The sequence below is a fragment of the Desmodus rotundus genome, chromosome X (assembly GCF_022682495.2).
Source record: "Desmodus rotundus isolate HL8 chromosome X, HLdesRot8A.1, whole genome shotgun sequence".
Classification (NCBI taxonomy): Eukaryota; Metazoa; Chordata; class Mammalia; order Chiroptera; family Phyllostomidae; genus Desmodus; species Desmodus rotundus.
This window is the reverse complement of record NC_071400.1, coordinates 14,276,468-14,290,123: the sequence shown is the minus strand read 5'-3', so window position 1 is coordinate 14,290,123 and position 13,656 is coordinate 14,276,468. Positions and strand designations below refer to the sequence as shown.

Here is a 13,656-nt window from a genome sequence, read left to right as displayed (position 1 = left end):
TTCTCTAAAAACAAATAAAATCTTTTTTTTTTAAATGTCAGCTGTCATGAGAAAGGTCCCCAGAGGTGGTTTGTAATTTAATTTTTGTTTTTCATGCAAAAATGCTGCTAATTGATGCCTTCTATAGGAATTAGAGTAGTTTTGCTCATATACCTCTGTCCCTGATGAAAATTTCTGGTTTTAAAAAGGCTAAGGTCAGTTGTTGCTGCTGAAATCACTTACAAATCAATCTTCTGGGAACTGTATCTAAAGGGAAAGCATTCATGCATTCATTCATTCATTTCTTGTTGTATCTTTAGTGACTTAGTATCACTGTGGGTTGCAGATTCCAGGGTTTGGAATCCTGGAGTCCTGAAGTCAGGTTTCAACAAAACTATATCTGGAGAGTTTTTTCCACTCTTGTGACTGTAGCTGTCAAGAGGGTACTTTGGTTTATGTAAAGGCTGTGTAAAGAACAGAAATAGAGAGCGGGGGTGGAGGGGGACCAAATTCAGGAAGAGAGTTTTGAAATGTAGATGCAAATTGGCACCATTTAAAACAAGTGTGAGGCCCTGTTCCAGCCACAGTTCCATTAACTGAATTTGCATCTCACAGTCACAGGAATGACATTTCCACATCCCTGACATTCTAAATATCATGAGAATCAAATGCAGCCAAAAACTTCCCTGAGCTTGCGAAGACCATTGCGTGACACAGTAAATTGAGACAAAGGGAAAAAAACTCAGTACTGATAAGAAAAGCACCTAGGAAATCGTCACCTGAAGAATTACAGCTAGATTGCATTGCGTGGGAAAACAAATCCACCTAGGTTAGAAACAAGGTCACAGCCTGGGCTACATTGGTATGGGAAGCAAAAAGCATTTTGAGGAGGGCATGCCCTCACATTTTCCCTTCATTTAAATGTTTGAACTAGGATAAACAACTGCTTCTAGGTTTATATTCCATCTGACCAGAAACGTACTAAGAAAATGTCAATAGGACAGCTCTGGTCAATCTAATTTATGGAACAAAAATGCATTTATAAAATTGCTTTATTTACTACCCCATATTCTATCCACAAACGGTTAGAGTTGGTGCTGAAGACTACACGTTTCCTGTTCCAAAGCAGTAACCCATAACCTGTCAACATCACCAGGGGAGTTTTAGAGAGAATTTCTTTTAACATTCAAATTCAACACATAAATCGAAGTCTTTATCAAAAATGCCAGCAAAATGACTGATGCTATAGTTAGGAAAACACTGCGTGCCTTCATTGTATGTCTGTATACAATTTTTTTCTCTGAATCACATTCCCAAACGTGAAATGGTTATTACATATATAGGTAATCCAGACTACAAGAAAAAGGTATTGTAACAATGTTAACTTATTTTAAGTACAAATAGGTTCTAACCTGACCAAGTTCTTCATTAAGGTCTGATGTGTTAACCAGGGCTCCTTCATTAATTTCTTCATCATAAAAGTCTTTATCCCATGAAATGAAGAAGGAGCCCAGGAATTTCTGCATTTCTACCGTGACGTACATGGACACAGGAATGATAAAGTTGAAGAGAACCATGAATGATAGGAAGTCGGTGAACATTTTCAAAACCTAAAGCAAACAAATAGTTCATGCTAATTAGACGTACAGTTCCATTAAACAAGTGTAATATAAAAAAACTAGTTAACTTTCTATCTTTTATTTCTATGCTGAAAGCACTGTTCGTGCTATAAAGACAAAACCTCCCAAAGGCACTAAGTAGATCAGTGGTCAAGATGATTATCACAGTATGTGGCAACACCCTCAATTTTGTCATTATTCTTCCGTAAATATACATTTTGACTCCATGCTTTTGTACTTCCTTAAGTTGTCTGCTCCTCCTACCCCAAGACAGGAATGTAGGAGCAAAGCTTACGTGTTGGCATTCATTATGTTCCTTGCATAATAAACCACAAGCTCATGTTATATATTAACATGCCAGCTTCTTGCCCCAATTATTTAAAACTCAAAGGCATCATTATCTGAGCAGCATTTCAATGAAGGGTGGCATGGTCAGAAAGTGCTATAGTTGAAATTTTCAGCATAAAACAAATTACCTTCAAAGTATCCCGCTCTTTCTGGGTCTTTTGGTTATACCAAGGTTCATCATTGTGTGGCGTACTTTGCCAAACATACTTTAGAGTAGTGCACACTGCGGCTTTGGTCAGTAAGATAAATAAATACACAATCAAGAAGGCATTAATGGACCTGGAAAATAAGATGTTATGGGTTGAAAAACCATCTAGTTACTTAAGTTATCAACCAGGTATAAATTAAACTATTCAGTTTTCTAAAGCTTCTCCTGTCTACGATGTGTGACCACAGCACAAGCCTCTATGTATGTACGAACCTTGGTTATCACTGCTGGAGTGTTACTCTCAAGTGGTAAAATGGAAAAGCCATGCCTGACCTGTATGTTGGTGACCAGCGCTCCCCAAAGCGCCATGGCTGACTAGCTTAGTATACCTTTAGTAAGGATCCTGTAAAATGATAGGACACACACATGTGCATACACCATCCATCACCTACTCAACCCTTATAGGAGTAGGCTGTCCCTGTTTCCCTGAATCCTAAAGGTTTGCAGTAAAGGGTGAGAAAGCAAATGTGAAATCCTCAAGCCTGCTGCGGATTCTCTCAGTCTGCAAGTAGAGCTATGGAGAGGGTGTCACTGATGTGCTGGGTATCCATGCCTACAATAGTTAGGTCCATGCCAGTGTCAACTGGCTTGAAGTGCCACCAGGTTCCACTTCAACATTTGCCTGGAGACTATCATCTATGTTGTAGAAACTCCTTAAATATAACAACTATAGGTTGTCAAATATAACAATTAACATAACAACATTATCCAGAAGCAAAGAGAATATATTTATATATCGAGTAAGCTCTGCCTTTTTGTAGCTATGTGAGCTTAGGTAAGTCACTTATCTCTGAGATGATTTCTTCATCTGTGCAGTGAATGGGCTAACAGGAATTACTTCATAGAGCTGCTCAGAGAATTAAACAAAATCAGAAATACGAATCATTGTGCACAGTTTCTCTAACATAAAGAGTGCTCAAAATGGTAGCTGCTATTATAATTGATATTGTTTTTTCATTATGGTTCTTATTGGAATTCCTGAGAAGTAACTGCCCCAGTTTAATGACAACGGAAGAAACTGTGGTGCACACTAACTTTTCAACAGCAGAGCGTTTCTGAGATTTCCCCTGGTAGTTCAGAGCCATTTTGGTTTCCATCCCTGTGTAAACAGCAACTCCTAAGGAATAACAGAATAAAATGAAAACTAAGTTATAACCAACTCCCCACCTCGCTGGATCTATGCATTTTTTTCATCCTATAAAAGTAGGAATTTTAAACCCTCTTGTATTCAGCAGTTGATATATCATTTATAGTATAATTTTAATTCCACATAATATGTCATCCTTCAAGTTGGTTTACTATCCTATAAATTCCCGATACCGAAAAATAAGCTAAGATTTAATGGCAAGTATCTATGTTCAATTTTTAACATGTACTCTTTAGGCACAGCCTTTACGAAGTGTATTTCTGGTAAGTATATGTTAAAAACTGTTCACCATATATCTTCTTGGTATTTTTCAGCGTAGCTCCTTTCAACAAGAGATTTTCAGGTCCCAAAGACCTAAATAAAAAATGAACACAGCTAAACAAAAAATGAACAACCCAATAAATAGCACCATCAACTTTGGGGACACATTTTTCCCATACATCTATGTCCTGGGTTCAGAATGTATCTGTCTACTTATATCACATGCTTACTCCCCAGGACCAGCCGAAAGATCCTTCCCTCTGCAGTTACTTGAGGGCACAGCACAGGTAAAAGCACAATACCAGAGTAGCCAGTAACACACAGAGGTAAAGAGACGCACAGAGAGATAAAAGGGTTATGAGCCACAGACAACAAGAGCAGAACAGGACAAAGTAGCAGACAGCAGGACACAGGAAGAGGTGACAGATAAAAGATGGGGGGGGGACGTCAAGGTGGAATAGACACACTGACATATTTATAGAGAGGAGAGTAAACCCGCCTTTGGGGGGATCATTGGGCAACCGGGCGTTTCTTTTACTTCCTTTTGAGTATGGTATAAAGGCCAAGTGGAAAAGTTGAGGTACTGGATGATAGAAGAGGGGAAAAAACACCCCTTTTTATATGAATTGCTTTGTTATAAATGATTAGCCTTTCATTTTACTTAAGTCTAGGTAATTCTCCCAGCATTTTATCCACTGTCCATACCCGCAATGACTCCCTTAAACCACTGAACAATGAAGGACAATACAGCGCCTAGCAGAGATCTGGGAATATCGAAGTGTCTGGAGTTCTGCCACTTTGGAAACCTTCGGCATCACTTCTAATACCACCCTCTCCCAGGACACACACACACACACTACCACAGGAGAGCCCCTACCAATTAAAGGGTTGGTTACTTAAGACCCTCTAGTGGGATACTGGCTAGTTACTCCAGATTTATTCACCTTCACATCTCTCTCTACAAAAAATGTATTTGGCCATTTTAATGGGCTTAAAAGCAAAACATCCCCCACCCCAGGACAAATTAAATAGCAAACTAACCTCGCAACAGCCTCAGTGCTATTACTATAGATACTGATGCGTCCAACAAATCTGCAAATAGAAGACAATAGCAAATGAGTTTTCTATATCCAAGTAAAATCTATATATCACAAGTATGAAAATGGATCAAAATATAAAGAATGCAAAAGAGATAAGGCTCTGAACTATGAATGCCCATGATATTTCTGCAAAAGTTATGAAATAACAGCAAGGTGTTTTACATTTTAACCCACTTCTTAAAATAATATTATAAGAACACAAATATTCTAAATTGGTTTTCAAGATCTCCTTGGCATTGTATATGCACCTAACACCCCTCTCATTTATACTTTATATAAATAATTGGCTTCTGTTTTAGATTCATGTATAGAAAGGGTTCTGGTGCTAAATACAACTTTCCAACCCATTATTTAGTTCAGTAGTTCTTCTGCTTGAGCATGCCTCAGAATCACTGGAGGGCTTATTAAACCAGAGAATTCTGGGCCCCCTACCCAAGATTATGATTCAGGAGGTAATTTGCATTCCTGACTGGTTCCTAAGTGATGCGGATGCTGCTGGCCCGGAGAGGCCTTTGAGAACCACAGCGTTGGTTTTAGACAGTGAACCCTTCATTATTATCTTGGAAAATTCCAACTGTCTTGCAGCTGATGTCATTCCTGAGCTTGATCCAATCACTTAATATGGCATATGGTAATCTGCGTTTCTGAAAGAACGGGATAAAAAGGCCTAACCCCTCCTTCCCAAGAGTGTTGTGGTTTATAATCTGCATTATATTTTTTCAGAAAAATGAAAATTCCAAAATATGAAGCTCTGCTAGTTCATTCATCATATATTAATTGTGCAGGTACTGTGCTAGGTGCTAGAGATGCACTAATAAGTAAGAAAGACATTACTTGCCCTAAGACAGACGAACAGGCAATTTCAAAGTAAGTGATTACCACTAGGCTAGTGAAAGGACAAGCCATTCTGAAGTCACACAGTAAGGGCACCCACTCTAGTCTAGAGAATAACCTCCCCTGACCTTAAAAAAAATTCTCCTTCATATTTAAGGTAACTAGGAAGTTTAGGAACTGCCCTGTAAATATGCAAGGGTATATATTGGTCTCTAATTCAGTCAGCCCCTTTTCTGTGATTCCATGGGCCTTTTATTCACGTCTCTTATCTCATTGTACTGTAAGTCTAGCTTTACTGTTTTAAATCCTTTGCAAAACTCCTTGTAGGCAAGTAATAGCTGTTTTGCTTTGTGGTCCTAGTTCCTAATATCAAAGGTGGATACAGAAGGGAAAGAGGAAAGAAGGGAGGGAGGGCACTGTTCTTGTAGTAGGATGACTACCAGTATTTTGTTTCTCCTCTACTGAGCACGCATAAGCTGCATCCAAGTATCTGACCCAGGATGACCACCAGCACTCATTAAGGAGATGGCTAGAACAGGTGACGGACGCCATCTGTAATGGTGTACTACAATGAAAGTAATTGGCACACCTGGGGAAAAAACCTGTTACTCTACCTGAGTCGATACCATGCTCTCTAATCAACCAAACTGACCAGCTTAAAAATCAAATTCCAAATTCCTGACAACCCAGTTACTGTTCATCAGCAAATCTACTCCAGAAAACCTAAGTGTAGTAAAATAGAGGACATTACACTACTCTCTTCATTTCACTGTTTACTGTGGACCAAAAAAAAAAAATTATCTCAAACATGCACTTCATCATCATCATCACAAAAAAGGACAGAGTGCCTACTAATTCCACGGCTCCACAGCCCCTGCTATCTTGATGTCAGAAGACACACAGAGTGGTTTGTTTGTTTTAGTTACCTCTGGTTAATGCATGAGTTTGGTAGGTCGGTCTTACGGGATACCATCATTTTACTATTTGATGAGTGGCCATGCTTACAAATCACAAACATAAAAGAAAAATCAAAAGATGCTTAAGCCCATAATGGTTTATCTTGGGCTGAGAGTGAACAAGGAGGATCTGATTCATTTCCCTGCCAGAAGGAAGGAGTAGCTCATAAAAACACAAACGAGAGGAGGCTGGTAAGTGGTGGGTGTTTCTTTGCAACACTGGTGGCTAAGATAGGCAGAGCCCACAGACAGCAGTAAAACGAAACCAGGTGACGTTTACTTGTAGAGGTCAGGTTGAGGCTGTTCACATTCAATGGCTGCTCGGAGGGTATCGATGGATTCAGCTGTCCATAGTCCAATGGTATCGCGCACTGCAAAATGTGTCTACATGAAAGCAGAAGAAAAAGCAAAAACAAGAAAGTATTTCTTTTCATAACCATACACCCACCCACCTGATTCCGGAAACACAGTATGTTTTAGTAAGAGGCCCTGGCAGAATAATACAAGTACTGATGCACATTTCCAAATAAATAAAAGTCTTAAAATATATCACATATAATTAGAAAGATGACCCTGCTGCAAGGGGATTCCAAAGATAATGAAAAAACTAAAAGCGTTTCTTGATACTGCTAGCAGAGAAAATTCCATCTGCAGCATGTATATAATTAACTGAAACCCCCATAAAAATGTAATACATTTATTTTTACTGAGACCTATTATTTTGCTCATCCTAGTGTATGGTGATATAAATATCCACACATGAATTAAACTCCTTCTGGTGATAAGACTGCTACCATCTTGCCAACAGAAAGAAACAATCATTAATAGTTCCATTACACAAATAGCATAATTAATGATCTTGAAAACGCTCAAAGTGGCTACGTTTCATATAAGGAGAAGGAAGAGGATGTGTCTTGCTTTAGTCTGACAGAATATTCTACTAGTGTATATCACGTACTTGATTTACCCAGAACTCAAGGCAGGCTCCAGTGAGTCCATTTATAAATCATCACAGAAAGGCTGACACAGACTCAAAGACCACACCGCTCCACAGAGGGAAAGCTGCTGCACAGTCTTTGGGGGAGTATTATGGAACTGCCTGAGCTATATTTAAAACTCTCTCCTGACTTTGAAAACCTATGTACTTTCAGCTGATTTGATCGGATCAACTTAATGTTTTCCCCTTTTAGGGAATCTTTAGGTAGATCTCTTGATTTTTATCTTGACGTTGCCTCAAATGCAACTTTGTTTTTGAACAGTTTAAATGGGACTAGTTTATCACCATACCCTTGAAGTATAGAATGTAGTCATCTAAGGCATTTAAGGTCCTTTTTCTTACACTGAGTCCTGGTTCTCAACTCCAGATGGAATAAACAAAGGAGAACTCTCAAGTACCCACACAGAGGTGAGCACATTAGTATCATTTCTTAAAGGCAGCATGTAGAGAACACACATTCATACCCCACGGAACTCTGGACGATGACCAAAAACTGACTGTGTCAGAAAGTACCAGGAAAGTAATTGATTTTTCCAGTTTGAGCAAATTTACTTGAACAGATTTATAATTCTTCCTAGTTGCAATAAAGCAAACATTAGACAAACTACGCCCTAAGGTATTGTTTAAAAAGCAATCAAATTACTCCAGATTAGATTTTCTATATGCCAGGAACAAACATTTTTAAAGAAAAATATTCATCACTTTTAAAATAAAAACAGATCAAACTGTAAGGTGAGAGTAGTTGAAATTATTTTTATAGTTCTATAGTTTCAGCTTATGATTACTCTCATTTTTAAAAGCCTACATAAAATATTGAGTGGATTACGTCACTATGAAATGCAAGCAATGCTATTAAAAATGTGCTAGCTTTTATTTGGCACATGGAGTTTCGTCACCCACCACCACCCTTTTCCCCAAAGTTAGGAATTTGCTTAGAAGCTCAAAGATAATTATGTAAGAGCTGTCTTCAAATACAAAATTCACACAGATTAAATAACACAAATGATTGGGAGGCAGTGAAAAGGAGTATTTTCTGATTAACTATCCTCAGCCTAAAATGTGGAGGTGTAGTCACCTTGCAATTGGACTCCCCATCAAGACTGGCTGTAGTAACATAACAGGTTCCATCACTTGTGCAGGAAGATAGAAGGATAAGGTCACAGGGAAAGGTTTCATCTGCCTGCACTTCTACTACATCACCGACCTAGAATGGAAGAAAATATAAATATAAATATTCTTAATACCAAACAAGGCATTCATTATATGCAAATCAGAAGAGTAGCCAGAGACCTCTCCTGTTCTGGGGCTCAGAAAGTGACTCAGCATTTTACACTTCATGAAAGCTGATGAAAGAATATTACTCAACATTCAGCATCCCCTTTAAGGTCACGAGGATTTGTGATGCTTTCAGGTCACCTTAGTATTGAACTTTAATATCTAATGAATGACACTTCTGCACCCAGGGACCCATGTGCTCTGTGATGTTTCTGGCACTGATGTTTCATAAGACAGTGATCGTTATCACTTCATGAATGAATCAAAGAAATCTACGTGTCTCAACTTGAGCACTTTGTAGACACCGGGCAGTAACACTCCTCCTCTGCGTTCACACATATTTTAATATGTTTTCTTGTCAATGTGCTAACAGCTACTTTTGTTGGGTACCAATTCCTTCTTCAGGGCTCAGAAAATCTGTTAATTACAGGCACCTATTTTTCCCCTAACATTTGAAAAATTCAAATAGGTCATTTTCCACCAATTCATCTGCTATCAGAACAATCAATTAATACAGCAATGAGAAACAATTTCTTATGTGCAAGTACCAAAAGCTCAATTAGAGAAAAAATGAGAGAAGAAATCATGAACCCTTTCTATTGCAGATAATTTAATAATGTAGGGAATAAATCATAATGGTTGAGACTTCCAGTAAAGATGGCAGCACAGGCAGACATGGCTTGTCTCTTCGCACAACCACATCAAAATTACAACTAAGATATTCAACAACCATCACTCAGAACCATCAGAAATTGAGTTGAATGGGTCTGACAACTGTGGAACTAAAGAAACCACATCCATATAGACTGGAAGGAGGCAGAACAGATGCAGATGCAGAACAGACTGGCCCCTCATCCGTGTGTCATGGATAAAAATTCAGGAGGGATATATTAGGAATGAGGAGTCCCAGCCCCAAACCAGGAACGACAGACCAGGGTTCCACTGCCAGGAAGATAAGTCTCCACAACTTCTGGCTACAAAAACCAGTGGGGATTCAGTCTGTGAAAGAAACTGCTACCTAAGCAGTTCCTCTTAAAGAACCTACACATGGACTCACCTACTCAGACTCACTCCCTCTGAGCTCCAGCACCAGGTAGCAGCTTGAAAGGCACCCGTGGTATACAGGTCTGGTATCAAGGCAAGCAGAGGCCACTGTCCTTTTTCTAAACCCTTCCCCAACAGAGCCGGCAAGCTGGTGCCATACCTCAGACTCCATCAATCTGGCTACCACTCTTTGACCCATTTTGGAGATCCCCAAAGACTCCACCCCACCCAACTTACAGCCTACCCAAGCTGCTTTTCTGAATGAGCTGGATTTGGCTCATGCTTCACAACTTCCTAAACCCTGTCAAACAAGCAACAACTGGCCTCAGTGAGCCCCAGGCCCGGCACTAGCAGCAGCCAGCCTAGTTTCACAGCTTGGCTTCACCTGGGAATTTCCAAGCCCAGCACAAGTAGCAGCTGTCTCAGATTGTTTTATAGCTCAGGAAGGGTGGCCCCAGGCACAACACAGGTGGAGGCTGACCTTGGCCTGCACCACCAGTAAAACTCTAGAGCCTGCAGACCCAGGGGACAGCTACAGACCGTGTCAGAGCACCACCACCCTGCCCCTGCACCACTGATCCTCCATGGAGGGTGGAAGTTGGGGGTAAGTGGTCATAGCCAGTCCTTGTAGCCAGCTGGCCTGGGTAAATCCCTCCCATCGACCTGCCAACAGCAACCAAGGCTCAACTACAAGAGGAAGATGCACTCAGCCCACACCTCAAGTACCCAGCTTGGGTGATAGGAGAGGTTGTGCCACTGGACCCTACAGGACACCTACTGCATTAGGCCACACTAGCAAGACACGGAGTCAAAGCAGCTCTACCTAATACAGAGAAACAAACACAGGGAGGCTGCCAAATGAGAAGACGAAGAAACATGGCCCAAATGAACAGTTCGAAACTCCAGAAAAGAGCTAAACAAAATGGAGATAATAAGCAATCTATCAGATGCAGAGTTTAAAACACAAGTTATAAGGATGCTCAAGAAACTCAGCGAGGACCTCAACAGAATAAGAAAGATCCTGTCATAAACCAAAGATACACTAATTGAAATAAAGAAACAATGTACAGGGAAACAACAGTAGAGGGGATGAAGCCAATAATCAAATCAATGATTTGGAACATAAGGGAGCAAAAAACAATCAATCAGAACAACAAGAAAAAAGAATCCAAGAAAATGGGATAGCATAAACAGCCTCTGAGACAACTTCAGGAGGTCCAACTTTCGCATCACAGGGGTGCCAGGAGAAGAGAAAGAGCAAGAAATTAGAAATCTATTTGAAAAAATAGTGAAGGAAAACGTCCCTAATTTAGTGAAGGAAATAGACATGAAAGTTCAGGAAGCAGAGAGAGTCCAAAACAAGATAGATGCAAAGTGGGCCACTCTAAGACACATCATAATTAAGATGCCAAAGGTTAAAGATAAAGAGAATCTTAGCAGTCAGAGAAAAAAGCAGAGAGCTGCCTACAATGAAGTTCCCATAAGACTACCGGCTGATTTCTCAGAAGTAACATTGCAGGCTAGAAGGGACTTGCAAGAAGCAGGGACCTAGAGTCTAGACTGCTCTACCCAGAATGGAAGGGCAGATAAAGAGCTTCCCAGTCAAGAAAACACTAAAGGAGTTCATCATCGCCAAAATATTATTATATGAAATGTTAACAAGACTTATTTAGGAAAAAGATCAAAACTATGAACAATAAAATGGCAATAAATACGTATCTATCAACAATTCAATCTAAAAAACAGACTAAGCAAACCAAAAGCAGAGACAGAATCATGGATACAGAGAGCATTTTGAGGGTTGCCAGATGGGAGGGTGTAGCATAATGGGTGAGGAGGTGAGGGGATTAAGAAGTACAAATAGGTGGTTACAGAACAGCCATGGGGATGTAAAGTACAGTACAGGAGATGGAGGAGGCAAAGAACTTACTTACACGCATGACCCATGGACATGAACAATGGTTGGGGCATTACCTGAGGGTGTGGGGGGGGCTGGGTGGAGGCGGGGTGAGGGGGGAAAATCAGGACAACTGTAATAGCATAATCCATAAAATATAATTTAAAGTGATTATAATGGTTAAAAGGTAAGACTTTTTAACCTGATTTTATGTCCCAGCTTTGCCTCTTACCTACAGGACCTTGGGTAAGTGCCCTAGATGATTGTTAACTACCTAACAGGACTGGTTTGAGCAAGAAATGAGGACAAAGGTAGTGTTTTGCAAACTCCTGGCACACACACACATCTGATAGGTATTAATTATAATTATTACCAATACCTTGCAACTACTTTACTGCCAACTTTTTTTTTGGGGGGGGGGGGAGGAAATGTAGGACATCATCCAGCCCAGCACTTCCCGTTTTTCACACCACGGCATATTCAGAAAACACTTCTGTACAGCACCCTCAGATAAAGGGAAGAAGCTACTGGAATCCATTTTATGAGCTAAGCAGTTGATATTTGGCACACCAAACTAGACACACTCATTGTGAAATGCTGAACTAATAAATAACACACCTACCTATTTGCTACATAATTTGGCAGATAAAGATGAGGATTTTAAGACCTATCTGGGAACAATTTTATTTTCTTTACCAATCTTCATCGGTTGCCAAGAGCAACAGCATCAATAATTGAACTAATTTGTAAATAGCATTTTATTTTGTTGGATCTTTCCTTCCTCAATCACATAAACTTATGTTGCTTTCATAAAGGCATAATCGATGCTTCAATACACAAAAGAAAAATGGATGAAACTCTAAATCACGTTACAAGAAGGAAACACTCATTAAAGGATTGAAGATGATTCTCAGGCCCTGAAAATGAAAGACCACAAACAGAGAATTTCTAAACCAACATTTAGGATTTGCTTATATATTGACTACCTAGCTCCCTGCATCCGAAGTGCAAATTGAGTCCTGATGAAATGGATGTGGGCTAGATCACAAAGGTCCTGGCAGGCCAGGCTTAAGGATTTAGTGCTCACCCTGAAGGCAAAGGTGACCTGGGAAAGGACATTTAAAGAAAGGGAGCAACATGGTCCAGTTAGATAATCAACTGTAGAGTTGTTTCCATTTAGCAAGTTACAAGCCACCAGAGAATAGCACTGTTCCTCAACATAAATATTAGAAAATCTACAAAATCCTATTGCTTTTTAGTTCTTCAGAGAGCTGAGGTTGCAAGGCTACCGATTGAACTGAATTTCAAAGGGTGAAAAGTCCCTCTAAGGAGACTACTGTTTCACAGTTGACAAAAGCACAGGGTGAAGAGATGGCTTCCATAAACATTCATAAGAAGAAAATGAGCTTTCTAAGCAAATCTAAAAGGCTTGGTAGGAGCTAACGTGACATCAGAACCTATGCAAGCCTGATAGAAGAGAAGAGACCGTAACAACTCATCAGTGCTTCTTTACGGGCATCCGCTGGGTGCTCATGAGAAACCAGGGGGGGCGGGAGACCTAAAAGACCTTTCCTCACCAGTACGGGCATACCGGTCATGATGGACTGTATGCCAGAGTCATGGACCCTTTTCTCATTGGAGACAAAAGCCATCTGTCTAGGAGAAAGGCAAGAAACCCTCCCTGGCACAGTATCAGGGAAATGTCACTACTGCTAAAGGAGGTAGAAGCAAAAGCCATCTGCTGCTGGGGATGGGACAGGAAACTCACTCTTACCAAGGACTTAGCACTGATAAAAGGCAAAGTTCAGCGGTCATGGGAGGTGGGGTGGGAGTAATCAGGAAGTTCCACCCTGAGGTAAAGGTGCGTAAATCCTGCCTAATATTGAGATTAGAGCATGAGATCCCAGAAACCACTCTGTTCCAAACAGGAGCCCTGCAATGAATAACAAGAGCAATCTGCAACTGAAGGAGGAGAAAGCGACGAGAGGGAG

At 40.2% G+C, this 13,656-nt stretch overlaps 1 protein-coding gene across 8 annotated transcripts in view; it reads right to left on the bottom strand.

Moving 5' to 3' along the window:
* Nucleotides 1–13,656, bottom strand: part of ATP11C (ATPase phospholipid transporting 11C) — a 173,072-nt gene that overhangs the window by 63,642 nt on the left and 95,774 nt on the right. For all 8 annotated transcript variants that reach the window (XM_071220347.1, XM_024555273.3, XM_053917150.1 and 5 more), the window contains 7 exons: nucleotides 8,525–8,653; nucleotides 6,733–6,836; nucleotides 4,604–4,654; nucleotides 3,591–3,655; nucleotides 3,190–3,271; nucleotides 2,075–2,225; nucleotides 1,392–1,589 (listed from right to left, as the gene is read on the bottom strand). In XM_071220347.1, coding sequence (XP_071076448.1) covers nucleotides 1,392–1,589; nucleotides 2,075–2,225; nucleotides 3,190–3,271; nucleotides 3,591–3,655; nucleotides 4,604–4,654; nucleotides 6,733–6,836; nucleotides 8,525–8,653 — 780 coding nt within the window. The remainder of the gene's footprint in view (nucleotides 1–1,391; nucleotides 1,590–2,074; nucleotides 2,226–3,189; nucleotides 3,272–3,590; nucleotides 3,656–4,603; nucleotides 4,655–6,732; nucleotides 6,837–8,524; nucleotides 8,654–13,656) is intronic.